The sequence below is a fragment of the Carcharodon carcharias genome, chromosome 17 (genome assembly GCF_017639515.1).
Source record: "Carcharodon carcharias isolate sCarCar2 chromosome 17, sCarCar2.pri, whole genome shotgun sequence".
Classification (NCBI taxonomy): domain Eukaryota; kingdom Metazoa; phylum Chordata; class Chondrichthyes; order Lamniformes; family Lamnidae; genus Carcharodon; species Carcharodon carcharias.
Genome location: NC_054483.1, coordinates 57,555,570 through 57,572,663, shown reverse-complemented (window position 1 = coordinate 57,572,663; position 17,094 = coordinate 57,555,570). Strand labels below are relative to the sequence as shown.

Below are 17,094 nucleotides of genomic sequence, written 5' to 3'. Positions count from 1 at the left end.
AGAAAATCCTCCCCGGGTTATTTGTAAAGGCATATTTAAGGCTGAAGTTTGCAAACAGCACCACCTATGGTTTTTTTCTGCTCTTCACATTTGGAATTATCATCTGCGATCAGCAGTTACAGGAACTTGTGCGGTAAGGGCTAAAATGGACTGCATTACATGGTGGAATTTTAAATTGCAGAGGGAAAGCTGTGCCCCCTTCTCTCTAACCTTACAATTCTACAAAGCTGTAGACCTGACTTGTGCAGCAGTTAGTGTTCAAGATTGAAAGCTTTTCAGTACGTTTGTTAGCTTTATATTGTTCAAGCAAACTGAAAGACGTGAATGAGTACTTCCTGCTGTGAATAATGTCCAATTCTTGTAGCCAATTTGTGACTTGCAATTTGGATGCTATCAGCACTGTCAGAAAATGGAAAATTTTAATATGCGGTTTGTTCTATGCACTTCCGAAGTTTAACAAAGCATAACAATGCAAAAAATGGCTCAGAATATATATTTTTTAATTATCAGTTACATGAGTATCAAACATTGTAAAAGTAATGCACTGAGTGAACCAGGGCTGGGTGATCCAGTGAACCAGGGCTGGGTGATCCAGTGAACCAGGGCTGGGTGATCCAGTGAACCAGGGCTGGGTGATCCAGTGAACCAGGGCTGGGTGATACAGTGAACCAGGACTGGGTGATACAGTGAACCAGGACTGGGTGATACAGTGAACCAGGACTGAGTGATACAGTGAATCAGGACTGGGTGATACAGTGAATCAGGACTGGGTGATACAGTGAACCAGGACTGGGTGATACAGTGAACCAGGACTGGGTGATAACAGTGAACCGGAACTGGGTGATAACAGTGAACCGGAACTGGGTGATCCAGTGAATCAGGACTGGTTGATCCAGTGAATCGGGACTGGGTGATACAAGTTCAATTCCACAGTACAAATTACTATAAATTAGTGAGTTTCACCTACTATAGCATAAGGATGGTGAGTGTGTAGATATAGAGATTTTGTGGAGCGATTATAAGCGACATTCATTCAGAAAATGGGATTGTGAAGAAAATGGGAAAGAAGGGCACAATTCATGGGTTTAACATTTTTAAATTACTTAACAATTGGATTTTGAAGTTGTATTGATGGTGAAACTGCCAGCATTCTCCATCATTACCCTGTGAAACTGATAGCAATGTCTAGTGCCCATGCATTAAGTTAAACACAGAAATCCAAAGTTTCTCTCAGTGGTTCTCTGTTCCTCCACCGGGTTCACCGTTGAAACCTTCGTATTCAGCAATCTGTAGAAATCAAGAAATCACTAAACTAATGAGAGCTTCTCACTTTATGTTGTAATGTTGCTAATAACGTGCTCCCCTCCAATCCCTGACAAAGTTATGTCTTGTTAATGAGGTATAATTGGGTTTTTGGTCATGTACAAGTCATAGCTACTGCTGAAGAATGGTTTTGAAAGCTGGAAAACTGATTTTCTATTTGTGTACAGTCAAATTTTTCCATTATGATAAATCCAAAATTTAATAAAAAATTCTTCAGGTTTGTTTATATTTCAACTTCCAAAGCATTTGTTGCAATCATTATTCCACTCTCTGCAAAATTTATAAAAAGTGAAGATTAATCAGTGCATTTTACTTTCCGCTTTGCTGTTTGTGAGTATTCTTCAATGTGATTGGTTGCTTACCCTATTTGATGCTATCATGTTCTGGATTTCTGGAGATTCCCCTGCTTTGTTGCCATGGGAAAGCTGAAATCCTTGGCACAGAGATTGTTAGATCTTTGTGGAGAATTTTCTTCGAAGTCAGTGGTGAGTGATGTCTCTTAGCTGCTGACCATAAAATTCGGGTCACTCTATTTTAAGTGTTTACTTTAGCAATTTATAATGATTAAGTGTCTCCTGACATTTGAGGATCTTTATTATTATGACGTTTAAGGTCCTGAATGCCCTGAATTTTAGGCCGCTGCTTCACCATAACCTTCTGATTTATGTGCAAAGACCGGGAGCTGGATTTTTAGACCCTGATGGGGTTGAGCTTTTAGTGATTTGTATACAGGAATACCTCAATCTGTTTGCTCCCTCACAGTTCTTAATCTCTCCATTAAGAAGATATTCTAATTTTGTCTTTCTTGGATCCACGGTTGATGGTCTCATACTCCCCCACATTAAACTTCACTGTTTAGCCCACTCAACTCAGTTTGTGTTCTTTGGTAACTTGCAGCTCCCATCTACACAGCTGACAAGCTGTGCCTCTTAACTTAGCATCATCTGCAAAACTGTTCCGGCATCCTACAGGATTAACGTCAGAATATTGTGATGCATGGGAAAATGGTGACAGTCTAGCATAATGTGTTCCAATTAATTACCTACCCCACTCATTACTTTAAAGTGGAAATTCTTGCCTAAATCTTATATACATTATTGTTCCTCTGATGTATAAATACAATTTAATATACATATAGATTATTTATGCAAATAAAATGTTAAAATTGAATATAAAAATAATATATAAATTGTATTTGTAAAAATACAATTTAATATACTTCTAGATTATTTTATATTTAATGTTAACTTTGTAATGATTTCAGACAGTGGCTGTAACATTGAGATTAAAAATCCCACAACCCTCTTCCTGGGCTGGATATAATGAGCTGGGAGAGTCTGTGCCAGGAGCAGTACAGTCCAATATTTACTCCATTGTCATTTGTTTTGAACAGCGCAGGTAGCTGTATAGGGTAGGTGATGGCCTAGTGGTATTGTCCAGTAATCCATTACCCAAGGTAATGCTCTGGGGACCCGGGTTTGAACCCTGCCATGGCAGATGGTGGAATTTGAATTCAATAAAAGATCTGGAATTAAAAGCCTAATGATGACCATTGTCAATTGTTGTAAAAACCCATCTGGTTCTAATGCCCTTCAGGGAAGGAAATCTGCCTGCATGTGACTCCAGACTATTAAATATCCTATCAAGCCACTCAGTTGTATCAAACCTGGTCAGTTACCGCCCCATCAGTTTACTCTCCATCATCAGTAAAATAATGGAAGGGGTCATCAAAAGTGCTATCAAGTGGCACTTACTTAGCAATAACCTGCTCACTGACGCCAAGTTTGGCTTCTGCCAGGGCCACTCAGCTCCTGACCTCATTACAGCCTTGGTTCAAACATGGACAGAAGAGCTGAAATCCCGAGGTGAGATGAGAATGACTGCCCTTGACATCAGGGCCACATTTGACCAAGTGTGGCATCAAGGAGCCCTAGCAAAACTGGAGTCAAAGGGAATCGGGGGAAAACTCTCCACTGGTTGGAGACATACCTAGCACAAAGGAAGATGGTTGTGGTTGTTGGGGGTCAGTCATCTCATCTCCAGGACATCACTGCAGGAGTTCCTCAGGGCAGTGTCCTCGGCTCAACCATCTTCAGCTGCTTCATCAGTGACCTTCCTTCCATCATAAGGTCAGAAGTGGGGATGTTCGCTAATGATTGCGCAACGTTTGCAACTCCTCAGATACTGAAGCAATCCATGCCCAAATGCAGCAAGGTCAGGACAATATTCAAGCTTGGGCTGACAAGTAGCAAGTAACATTCGTGCCACACAAGTGCCAGGCAATGACCACCTCCAACAAGAGAGAATCTAACCATTGCCCTTCGGCATCCAATGGCATCACCATCACTGAATTCCCCCCTATCAACACCCTGGGGGTTACCGTTGACCAGAAACTGAACTGGACTAGCCATATAAATACCGTGGCTACAAGAGCAGGTCAGAGGCTAGGAATCCTGCAGCGAGTAGCTCCCCTCCTGACTCCCTAAAGCCTGTCCACCATCTACAAGGCACAAGTCCGGAGTGTGATGGAATACTCCCCACTTGCCTGAATGAGTGCAGTTCCCAGAACACTCGAGAAGCTTGACACCATCCAGGACAAAGCAGCCCTCTTGATTAGCACCCCATCCACAAATATTCATTCCCTCCACCACCGATGCACAGCAGCAGCAGTGTGTACCATCTACAAGATGCACTGCAGGAATTCACCAAGCCTCCTTAGACAGCACCGTCCAAACCCACGACCATCTAGATGGACAAGGGCAGCCGGTAGGTGGAACACCATCACCTGGAGGTTCCCCTCCAAGTCACTCACCATTCTGACTTGGAAATATATCATCGTTCCTTCACTGCCACTGGGTCAAAATCCTGAAACTTCCTCCCTAACAGCACTGTGGGCGTACCTACACCAGATGGACTGCAGCAGTTCAAGAAGGCAGCTCACCACCACCTTCTCAAGGGCTACTAGGGATGGGCAATAAATGCTGGCCCAGCCAGCGAAGCCCACATCCCATGAATAAATAAATTAAAAATTGTCCTGTTCTATATTGGTTGATAAACCAAGTGATAAAGCATTATGCTTAAAGATGTTTGTGTTTGTAAGTACCTAATTTGCAATTTGATAAACATCGATCATTGGCACTCCTGGCACACTCCAGCTTCCTACCTACCCTCACAATGCAGATGAGCTAAAGACCATGCTCAAAGCCCTGCCACCAATTCTCACTTTCTTCCCTTTGGGCTGATGGTAGCTGGTTTTTAGTTGTCACGTGAACTGGTGTCAGTGTAAGCAGCTCAATTTCCTACTGGCACAAATCAACTGGGAAAGGTTAAGCAACGACCTTATGTGGGCATTATAAATCATTCAACATTCCCCTAACAACTGGAGGATCCCTATCCTGAATTTGTTTTTAACTACGGAGCTGCTATAAAGTGGCTGTGTGTTAGTATTCTAAATGGCAAGCTTAGATTTCCATTGAAGGTCAGTCAAAGATTAACTACTGACAAAGAATGAAGAATAATTCATGTCTGAGAGCAGGGTGATTCTTGTGACTGATTAGTCTTCAGATTCATAATGCAATTCGATCAAGGGCCGTAGTTTTGGAAGCTAGTTTATAGCATGGGAGATTGCATGCAGTTAATGTGTGTTTTTTTAATAAGAATTAGATTTTAATGAAAAGTGAGAGTTTTATATATTTGGTACCATGGTATATGAATATTGATGGACATGTAGTTTAATATTGAAAGCTAGGTAAATTTGATGTCACAATACATTGTATATCCATGCATGGTTAATTATCCAAACTGGGAGTTTGCTGTATGCTTTCCAGCCCAGATATCACTACTTTATCTAGATATCTCCCCTTATTGTTTTGTGCCTCATATTCTTCCCTGAAGGAGACAATTCTGCATAGTTAGTGTTTTCTACTTCCTCTAGGATCTCTGGATTAACTGTCCTCCCCCTTCTCTGAATGGATGGATGCCTTTCACCAGGGATAGTTCTGCACCCCACACTCCAGTGCAGAGTGGGATTGCATGGAGTGTCAGTCAGAAAATAAGGACTCCCTCCGAGCTCAGCTTCCCTCAGAAATGTGTGATTATGGGATTACTGTTTTGTTCCGAACATTGGTATACCTTCCTTAAGGCACTGACACTACATCTTGATGAGGATAATGAACTCGGTATTTCTTGTGGTATCCCTTGACTCAAAAGAGGCATCAAGCACAATGCAAGTTCATAAGCCACCTCATACCTTACACTTTTAGTGTGAGGTACTGCTCCTTGGACATTGGTGCACATTCAATACTGCACCAATGTTGAGGTGGCAGTATAGCTAAGCCTGTAAATTTAACTTGGTTGAAAAAAAATCCTTTGATTAAGCTAATATAATTGGGACTTTAGAACTTGCATGGGGTTACTGTATTCTAAATTGACAAAGCTAAATAAAAATAAAATCTTGAGGAAAACTATTCCTGTTGGAAATTGGATGAGTTGCCATTCATTAAAAATAAAACAGAGGTCCATAAGCAAACATTAATGTCATGGTTCCAAACAAGAAGTAAGTACAGCTTCCTACTGAGATTGTAGCTACTTTAGTACTGTGCCAGTGATGCCAACTGTGCAAACTCACAGCCAATGGCAAAGGCAAAGGAATAGGAATGGGAGTTTGCAACAATCAATGCTTCGAGCATCTTATCGCTTAATGAGCAACATTATGTAAATTTATTTATTGCATTACTCCAGCATCTTTACACTTTATATCTATACTTTGCTAACGTCGAGTGATGTTGTTAGATGTTTTCTTATAGATAATGAAGAAAGTTTCTTTATTTATGAGTATTTTTCTATTCCATAGCGTCCCAACATTCCAGAACCTTTCAGAGGAAATACTCAGCAAACTAGCTGATGTTCTTGAAGAGGTGAGTGCCGACATTTACAACAACTATCTGGTAATGTTTCAATTATACCTTGTGTAACATGCTTTTTGCTCGGTAATTGAGATTGTAGAACTGTCAGCTAACAGTTGCCAGCGACTTACAATCTATCAAAACTAATACAGTTTTTAGCATTGCCATAATAGAGGAGATTCCCACTGTGTGTTATGTGTAACAAAACATAAATCTGGCTGTAAAGAAGACTTTTAAAATCTTGTTATGAATAGCACACAAAGGAATTATTTCCCTCATGTTTATCCTTCTGGTTGTATTTGTATGAATTCAGTGGCCAATGTTTTCTGCTTAAGGCTAGACCATTCACACGTGAACCTAGAAATTATTGTTAATGGCATTAGTGGGTAAACACTTATATAATAACCTTCTCTATATTGGTGGCAGCATTAACACGTTTAAAAGAAATGTATTAATATATATCTTCATTGCTCTTTTCAAATCACAGAATCTTCACAGTGCAGAAAGAGGCTATTCAGTCCATTGAGTCTGTATTGACTCTCTGAAAGAGTCTGTACTTGCTCTCTGAAAGAGCATTCCATCTAGTCCCAGTCCCCTGCCTTATCCCCGTAACCTCACATGTTCTTTCTTAAGCCAATTTCCTTTTGGATACCTCGATCGAACCTTCCTCCACAATCCTTTCAGGAAGTTTGTTCCAGACTCCAACCACCCTCTGGGTGAAAAAACTTTTCCTCTCATCACCTTTACTCCTTCTGCCAATTATTTTGAATCTGTGCCCTCTAGGTCTTGATGCTCTATTGAGTGGGAACAGTTTCTCACGATTTACTCTGTCCATAAAACCTCGGGATCTTGAATACCTTGATCAAGTCTCCTCTTGGCCTTCTTTTCTCCAAGGAAAGGAGTCCCAGCCTCTCCAATCTATCCTCGTAGCTACAGTTATTTATCCCTGGAATTATTCTTGTAAATCTCCTCTGTACTCTCTCCAACGCACCTTTGAATGACACATGTAGCTGAAAAGCTGTCATCAGCTTTCACCACACAAATTACTATTTAATTGTATTGCCTATACCTAATTGCCCTTGAGGACGTGGTGGTGAGCTGCCTTCTTGAGCTGCTGCAATCCATGTGGTGCAGGTGTTAGCCTGGGAGTTCCAGGGTTTTAATCCAGTCTCAGTGAAGGTGTCCAGGAGCCATGGTGAGTTGCTGCAGTGCATCATGTGAATAATACACACTGCTGCCACTGTGCGCAATGGTGCAATGAGTGGATGTTGAGGTGGTGGATGTGGTGCCAATCAAGCAGGCTGGTTTATCCTGGATGGTGTCAAGCTTCTTGAGTGTGTTGAAGCTGCTTTCATCCAGCCAAGTGGAAAATATTACATCACACTCCTGACTTGTGCCTTGTAGAAGGTGGACAGGCTTTAGGGAGTCAGGAGGTGAGTTACTCTCAGTGGAATTCCCGGCTCTGACCTGCTCTTGTAGCGACAGTATTTATATGGCTGGCCCAATTCACTTTCTGGATGTTGATAATGGGGGATTCAGCAATGGTAATGCTACTGAATGTCAATGGAAATATTTGGAGCACCAAGAATCGAAAGCATATACAGAAAAGTAAAAGAGAGAATGAACTTCCATTTTTAAAAATTCATTTATGGCATGTGGGCGTCGCCTTGTGAACGTGGCGGTAAGCTGTCTTTAGAACCACTGCAGTACACCAACATTGCTGTTAGGGAGGGAGTTCCAGAATTCTGACCCAGCGGAACTTCCCAGAAGGAACTGCGATATATTTCCAAGTCAGGATGGTGAGTAGCTTGGAGGAGAACTTGCAGGCGGTGGTGTTCCCATGTATCTGCTGCCTTTGTCTTTCTAGATGGTAGCGGTGGTGGGTTTGGGAGGTGCTGTCTAAGGGGCCCTGGTGAGTTGCTGCAGTGCATCTTGTAGATGGTACATACTCTGCTGTTCTGCGTCGGTGGTGGAGGGAGTGAATGTTTGTAGATGGGGTGCCAGTCAAGTGGGCTGCTTTGTCCTGAATGGTGTCAAGCTTCTTGAGTGTTATGGGACTGCACTCATCCAGGCAAGTGGGGAGTATTCCATCACACTCCTGACTTATGCCTTGTAGATGGTGGATAGGCTTTGGGGAGTCAGGAGGTGAGTTACTTGCTACAGAATTCCCAGCCTTTGACCTGCTCTTGTAGCCACAGTATTTATGTGGCTAGTCCAGGTCAGTTTCTAGTCAATGGTAACCCCCAGGATGTTGATAGTGGGGGTTCAGCGATGGAAATTCCATTAAATGTCAACGGGCGATGGTTAGATTCTCTCTTGTTGAAGATGGTCATTGCTGGGCACTTGTGTGGCGTGAATGTTACATGTGCTTATCAGCCCAAGGCTGAATGTTGTCCAAGCCTTGCTGCAAACGACCATGGACTGCTTCAGTATTTGAGTAGTTGTGATTTATATAGCATCTTTCACATCCTGAGGATGTCTCAAAGTGCTTTACAGCCAGTGGAGTACTTTCTGAAGTGGTCTAATTTAGGAAATACCAGATGATGACCAGATAATCTGTTCCAGTGTTGTTGGTAGCAGGATAAATATTGGCCAGAACACCAGTGAGAACTACCCTGTTCATTTTTAAAATGGAGCTATGGATTCATTTATGTCTGTCTTAGAGGGAAAACATTCACCTGAAAGATAGCACTTCCAACAGTGCAGCACTGCATGGGTGTATAAACCTAAATTTTATGCTTGTGTCTCTGGAGTGGGATTTATATCCACAATCTTCTGACTCAGAAGCAAGTATACTACCCCTGAGTTATAGCTAACACCCAAGTCTCTTGGGTTCATGCAGGGTAAATCATTTCTGCTCATATCACTTACCACCAGAATATTCCTTTCAGCAGCATATATTGAAAAATGATATTGAAGTCAAGCACAGGAATAAGAAAGAGAATCAAAGAGTCATGAGCAACTGAACCAATTCTCCATGAATTTGTTTTCCATATTTTAGTTTAAGTTTCTTAAATAAATTATTTTCACTTGGGAATGAATGAACATCAAATCCATAATTATCACGTCTCCTTAGTATTTCATTAACTAAGGTCTTAACAGTGGATCAAATACCAATCAATGAAAATGTATAGTTTTCTCCAGTACACTGAGTGTTCAAAATGGAACAGGGACAGTGCTGACTGCTTTAAAAAGGGGATGCTGCAGTTGTTTGTTAATTCATTATATGCAGTCTGGATCACGAAGGCCCAGATTTATTATGTGCATTTTTATTAAAAAAGCATGTTAAACAATAGGCCCCTTTTTATGAGGAAAACTATATTAATTACTGAATTTAGATTTAAAATGGTTGCACCATTCTTGTCTCCATTCAGATGTTGATTCGAAAGTCCAAGTCTTTTATGAAAGGAAGAATGTGCAATCTCAAGCACCTCACACCTCTTCTAGACACTCTACAGCCAATGAATTAGGTTTCAAGTACAGTCACTGCTCTTCTCTAGTGAAAAGAAAAGATAACAAGTTGAGAAAAGCTTCATTTCGAAGGGGTTTCTTGCCTCTTATTCTACTTGATATCAAGATTTTAGGTTCTGTATTGTATAATTATCGTAATTGATTTGAAAGCTTTCATATTGGATATTAACTGAAATGAGCAACAGATTGGTTTTCCAATATGACTATCCTTTGGCTATTATGTCATAATATTTTAGTCTTTCTGAATAAGAATCCTTTTTCTGAGCCTTGGCATTGAATGGAATGGGCAAACCATTACCTAGAAGCTCTACCCATCCTTCCCACTAATTGCCAAGGTTTGCAATAATGCAGCATTGATACTGCACGGCCAATTTTAGGTGATTGTTTCCCTCTACTCATTGCAACCTGCCTCGTCAGCCATTTTGAGCAGATGCCACATTTTAGGTCACCCCAGCAAGAGGTACTCCACAAATTGCTATTCCATTGCAGTTTACCAGTTCCAGTTTGGCATAATATTGGGTGGCTTGGAACCCACATATGGTCCTTGGATAGGTCCTGAACTGGGAGATGGAGGTGGAGGGCATATGGAGATGAACAAGGAGACTGTGCTGGTAACAATCTGCAGAGTTTTTTGTAGAACTGAAAGGAGTACTCCTAAAGGGCAAGCTTTCCAGTATCTCAGGACAGGACACCATATGAACACATCCTGCCCGGTGCTTATTAATTCTTGCGCTGCTTAGAGGTTGTAGTTAGTGACCCTGAGGAGGTAGCGTTATGGTGCATACATGACGGGAAGTGAATGATAAGGCTAAGAGTGGACCAGAAACCTTCTAAACTGCCATGTGGCTGTCAGTAGTGACCAGTCATACCTCCTATAACACTGCATCAAGTGCAATGCACTGTAGAAGCTGTGTCATATTCCAGTATCCCTTCGGTGTGAAAGAAAATGTAAGTTTTGTGTCTTATGTATCAGTGCACACGAGCATATGAACCTATGAAATAGGATCAGAAGTAGGCCATTCAGCCCCTTAAGCCTGCTCCACCATTCTACAAGATCGTGGCTGATCTGTTTGTGTTTCAAATTCCACATTCCCATCTCCTGCCGATAACTTTTGATTTCCTTGCCTAACAAGAACCTATCTACCTCTGCTTTAAAAATATTCAATGACCCAGCTTCCACCACCTTCTGAGGCAGGAAATTCCAAAGTCACAGAACTCTCTGAGGGAAAGAAAATCTCATCACCGTCATAAAAGGGCCGCCCCTAATTTTAAAGCAGTGCCCTCTAATTCTGGACCCACCCACAAGAGGAAACATCTTTTCCGCATCCATCTTGTCAAGGCCATTCAGGATCTTGTATACTTCAATAAAATCACCCCTCACTCTTCTAAACTCCAGTGGAAACAAGCCCAGTCTGTCCAGTCTTTCCTCATAAGACAATCAACTCATTCCAAGTATCAATCAAACACCTCCAATGCATTTATATCCTTTCTTAAATAAGGAGATCATGTGTTTGAGGTGCGATCTCACCAATGCCCTGTATAACTGAAGCACAACATCCTTACTTTTATGTTTAATTCCTCTCTTCATCAAGGATAGCATTCCATGAGCCTTCTTAATGACTTGTTGTACCTGCATGCTAACTTTTTCTGACTCATGCCACCAAGGTCCCTCTGCAGCTCAGAATTCTGCAGTCGTTCTCCATTTAAGTAATACTCTTGTTTTATTCTTCCTACCAAAGTGAACAACTTGACATTTTCCCGCATTTTACTCCATCTGCCAGATTTTTGCTCACTCGCTCAGCCTATCTATATCTGTCTGCACCTCCTTATGTCCTTTCATATCTTACTTTCGTACTTTTGTGTCACCTACAAACTTAGCTACCATGCCTTCGTTCCCTTCCTCTAAGTCATTGATATAAATTGTAAAAAATTGAGGTTTCATCACAGAACCCTGCAGAACTCCACTTGTCACATCCTGCCAATCAGAAAAAGATCCATTTATGCAGATTCTTTGTTTTCTATGTGTCTGAAGCCTGTATGAACAGCACATTAGCTGATGCAGTAGTGCTAATGCAGACCACTTGTAAGTTCCAGAACAGTGGTCAGATTGGGCAACATGAAGGAGTGCGACCCATGATCATTAGGGCTCTGAACTGGAATTTTATTCCTCCCCCATTCAGGCTGGCAGGTAGTGGGGGGGCGGGGGGTAAAAATCAGCTGGCATGACATGAGCCTTGTGCCCTTCACCTACCCATTTATGCTGGAATTTTGCCAGTGGGTGGGTTGCGCATGCCACATGACAAGACAAACTGTGGCAGCCTGGCTGTAGGCTTTGGGGAGGGAAGGGGCCCCTCCTGTTCGGGCACCCTGTGACCCCAACAGAAACTGCTGCCTCCTCTTATTTACCTCGCCAAGCATCCCCTCCCCCAACTTTTCAGCTGATGGGATAACCAGGACCTCCTCGAAAAAATCCATCTGGAGAGAAATCCTGCTCCTTCCTGGCTTCTTAAAAGTACATTCGTCATGGGAGAAAGGGGTGCTTTGAAGAATCCTGCTCGTTGGGAACAAATTTTACACAGGTATCCTTGAATAGATGTTGAGAGCCTCATTAACATTCTTAAGAAGCCTAAAGCCTGGGATGACTAAAATGGTCCTCAATAATTTAGTAGTGGGACCAGTGAATGTACAAATTGGACGCAGGCTGACACACTAGGCTGAATTTTAGGGATTCTCCCGCCAGCAGAATCTTCTACCCCCACTGAAGTCAGTGCAGTTTTGGATGGCTCGCCGCATTTTCTGGCCCTACCCCTACCATGACAGGGCCGTAAAATTCCATCCACTGTTAAATTGGAGCATTTTTACAGCTTTAACATATGTCAATTCTACCTCATCGTGTCATTGCTGACCCTTTGCTGGAGCAATCCAACCTAATCTCACTGTCCTGCTTCCACCCAATATCTTGCTTTGTTTCAAGTGTTATCTAGTAGTTTCAGTTGAAACTTAGTTGAACCCATTAATTGTAGTCACATGTGCTCGACTGATGCAAGGGTCGTGAAGATTGATAATCTGCTAAAACGAAATAAAAATGAAGGTTACGGTGCACAGGCTGAACTTGAATATTGTAATTCAACTTCACAAAAGCTTTAAGGAGATAAGCTTTCTTGTGCAATTTGAACAATTCCAAGTTCAGCTTGTTGATAGGCAGTATAATGGGTTGAAATTTTACAGATTTACAGAGATATGGGATCAAGGTTTACAGGCACGAGTACAAGCTAAGAAGCTTGTCTATGACATCTTTGGCAATCTCTTCTTTGCCTCCACCTATCACTGGCCCTCTATCCAGCACTACCTGTCCCACCCCCCTCAAACAGCTTATATTTCACCTCATTTCTATTTTTCCTCAGTTCTGATGAAGAGTCATACGGACTCGAAACTTTAGCTGTCAGACCTGCTGAGTTTTTCCAGCTATTTTTATTTTTGTTTCAGATTTCCAGCATCCGCAGTATTTTGCTTTTATTTTGATCCAAAGATGATGTTGGCTGCTCATTCTGTCTACTGGTGTATGATAGCGCAGAGTGCATTTCAGAAGGAGGATGTGAGCAGTGATATAAATAATGATTGCATCAGATGTCCAAAGAGATTTTAAATAACCATTAGGGTGGGGTAGTATGGTAAAATTCTCAGAAAATAACCTACTGTCTGATTCATGGAGGATGACCTCCAGAGGTTCCTCATATCAATCAGATAACAAATGGGCAAGGTTTACCTTGAGATGAGATTACACATGGAAAAGGGCTTAACTATAGTTCAGTTATAGGCTTGCCAAATAAACACATGGGTGGAGTCATGCAATGATGAGTCACTGACCTTTCAACTTTGGGTTACAAGATTTGTTTCTGTATTCCAGCTGTATAGGACCTACAATAAACAAACCTGATTAGTTTCTGTGGAAATTTGTGAAATTGTGCTCTTTTGAGGTGGGAGTTGAGTCACATTGTTAGGGCAGAGCAGTGGGACATTACTTAACATCTATCCCATCCTGGATCGACCGAAGAAAGCTTGAATGATTTGGATAGTTTTGAAGTGTTGTCCTAGGATTGTCGATCCTCCGGGTGTATTCAGGAATTACATATTTACTCCTCTGGACACTGCTGTGAGTAATCCAGGCGAAAAATTGTAGAGCATTAAAAGAATTGTATTTTTTTCATTTTTATTGAACAGTTCTTATAGACAGAATGGTTACAGCACAGAAAGCAGCCATTGGCCCATTGAATCCTTGCTGGCTCCCTGCGAGATTAATTTAGCTAGTCTCACTCCCTAGTCCTTTCCTTTGCCCTTTGATATTTTCCCCCCACATGTTCTTATTCAAATTCCATGATTGAATCTTCATTCCCGATCATTATCATTCGCTGTATAAAGAAGTTTCTCCTCATGTCGCTCTCAGTTCTTTTGCCAATCATCTTAAATCAATGTCCTCTGGCTCTTGACCTTCTGCCAAATAGGAACATTCTCTCTCCATCTATTCTATTTAAACCCTCATGATTTCGAGCACCTCCATCAAATCTCCTCTCGACTTTCTCTGTTTATTCTCATGCTCAGTACAGCATGAAGATATTACAAATTTTAAAACTACATTTTAAAAGTGGACACCAAAAGCTGTTTAAGATGGCTGAAGTATATTGTGCGACTTGTGCATCTAACTCCAGGCAGCCCTGAAACACAAGCAAATATCTAATTAAAATATGGACAATCACAGCCACTTGTGAAATTCATACATCCCTTTTGTTAAGAATGGACCATCAACACAAAGGACCATGGACAATAGAGATATTGAAACAAAGTGGGTGTTCGACAAATATGAAATGGATCTCATCGACCTTTCATTATATTGTGATGGCTCCACATCCCAAACACAAAGACCTTGGCTACCTAAAACTCTTAGGGTGTGAAAAGCCACAACACAGGATGTTTACTGGTCTAATGCATCACTTTATTTGGAAAAGGACTTTGGACAGATCACATGGGTAAGGCTTGTTTGTTACCTGCATTTAAAATATAATAGCAGAAGCTGTTCTTGGACAGATACCATCAGAAACATGATCTAAGCCATTGCACCAGCTGCGAGACAACTACACAGCCGAGGTAATACACTGTTATACCTTGAAGGACTCTCCCCACCGCACCCCCAACCGGTTCCAACTTCACAATCCTCTGCTTTTACATGACTTCCACTCCAGCTAAAGCATCAATTCATCCAAGAAACTAAAGGACTGCTATGAGTGAGACTGAATTAATTCCAGATTGTAATCCATTTGTTTTTTCCTTCACCTGTGTCTAATCTTTCTGTGTGATAGATGTCACATTTAAACCTCCAGGGGAAGTGTGTAATAATAAATAATCCCCTTATTTTTAAATTCACAAAAGCTTGACACTAGAATCATTTAAATTGGGACAAAGCACTCTGTAGCTAAGAAAACAAACTAACCTCACACATAAAACATTTTGATCATGGATAACAATAAAACACAAAATCTGTCCGTGTCAAATTAGGCGCTCACCCAGGATCAATCCATTGCAAATGAGCCAAATCTGATTTTAAAGGAATTGAAAGTTGAATGGGAAAGTAACATAAAGCCAAAATTGTTGAAACAAAACACAAGGCATTAGAGCAGTAACAGTGGAAAATAAGATGGCTACTTTTGATGTGGACGTTAAGATGAGGACTTAACTTGGGAAAAATTAGCATCTCTAAACGTGGAACAACTAAAACCACAGCTAAACAGGTAGAACTTAATATACAGAATAAAGCATAGACACCCGAGGTACGAAAGATGCTGACCGAGCATTTGGGCCTCAATCCAGTTTTTGAATAAGTAGAAGTCACAGACCCTGAAACAGACCAGGGGCAGGATCTTCTGGTTGGCATGCGGTGGTGGGCCCTGCACACCCACGCATAAAATTACACACGGTGACGTCGGGTGTACGCCCCAACGTCACCACGCGTCATTCTGATTTCCCATTCGATGGGTGCGCACCGGAGTCGGCCGTGTGCCCGCTGAACCGATAAAGGCCTATTAAGGCCATTACTAACCTAATTAAAGCAATTGTCAGGGCTCCCCGTCCAATCTTAAGGTTGGCGGGCAGGTGAAGAGCCCAGGCGGCTTTTGCATTTTTCATGAAACCTCATCCATGGGCAGGATGAGGTTTTATGAAGGGTTTATAACTTAAATAAAAATCTTTATTAAAATTTATAAACATGTCCCAGCTCATGTGAAATTGTCACATGAGGGGACATGTCTGAATAATTTTATTTTTTTATGTTTAACATCTTTTGCACTTAATCTCCTTGAGGCATGGAGCTGTCTTAGGGAGATTTCTGCGCTCTTTTGCCCCTACTCTCCTTCCTCTCCCCGCCTGCACAGGTAGCGCTGAGCACTTCTGCGTGCGCATCATGCTGGGTGGGCCTTAATTGGCCTGCCCATGTAAAATGGCGTGCAACCAATTGCAGGTGGCGATCGGCTCCATGCCTGCCCACGCCCGACTGCCTGCCCGATGAGGGGAAAATTCTCCCCCAGGTTACTCCAGCCAGTATTTGCCTAGAAGAGTGGAGGCTGGGGTTAGAGTTTCAAGCAAGAGAGATAGAGGGAGGGAGAATATCAAGAAAAAGAAAGGGAGTGGGAAGCCCAAGAGAAAGGAAGAAAAGCCCAGAAGAAAAGGCAGGCATGGGAATTCTAAAAGAGATAGGAGGAATATGTTTTCCAGCTCGAAAAGCTTGAGAGAGAGAGAGACACTGGCACAGAAAGATAGGGAATTGAGACAGATTGCAGCAGCTAGGGAGAACCTAGCTTTACCTAGTGGTACATTAAATAACCTTTGCCCAGAGACAAATTTTGATTTCCTGTATTATTCCCAATTTGTCCCAAAATGTGAAGTGGAGGATGTTGAAACTTCCTTTGCAGTCTTCTCAGAACTAGCAGCTCAATTGGCCAACAGAGTAGATATGTCTGATACAAGGTCAACTAGCAGCAAAAGCCCTTGAGGTTCATTCCATGCTACCTGCTGACAGTTCCACCAGCTATGATCAGACAAACGCTGCTATTCTCAGTGCCTCTGAACAGCTGTTGGTGGCACACCGCCAACAATCCTGGAAACCCCCCGTAAAAACCACACAGGTCTGCCTAGGATTTGAAAGAATTAAACAGTTAGCTTGACGGAAAATCTGAAAATTTTTCACTGCCCAAGATCAAAATGTATTAAGGGATATGGGCCAAAGACAGGTACATGGAGTGAGGTCACAGATCAATCATGATCTTGTTAAATGGCTAAATGGTCCACCCGTGTTTCTATATTGCTATGTTCATCCCTCACCTCCAATTATTCACTCTCAGTTTTTCTT

At 41.8% G+C, this 17,094-nt stretch overlaps 1 protein-coding gene across 2 annotated transcripts in view; it reads left to right on the top strand.

Annotated features, from left to right (window-relative positions):
• Positions 1 to 17,094, top strand: part of prkg1b (protein kinase cGMP-dependent 1b) — an 809,007-nt gene that overhangs the window by 560,813 nt on the left and 231,100 nt on the right. For both annotated transcript variants that reach the window (XM_041209924.1, XM_041209923.1), the window contains exon 5: positions 6,176 to 6,239. In XM_041209924.1, coding sequence (XP_041065858.1) covers positions 6,176 to 6,239 — 64 coding nt within the window. The remainder of the gene's footprint in view (positions 1 to 6,175; positions 6,240 to 17,094) is intronic.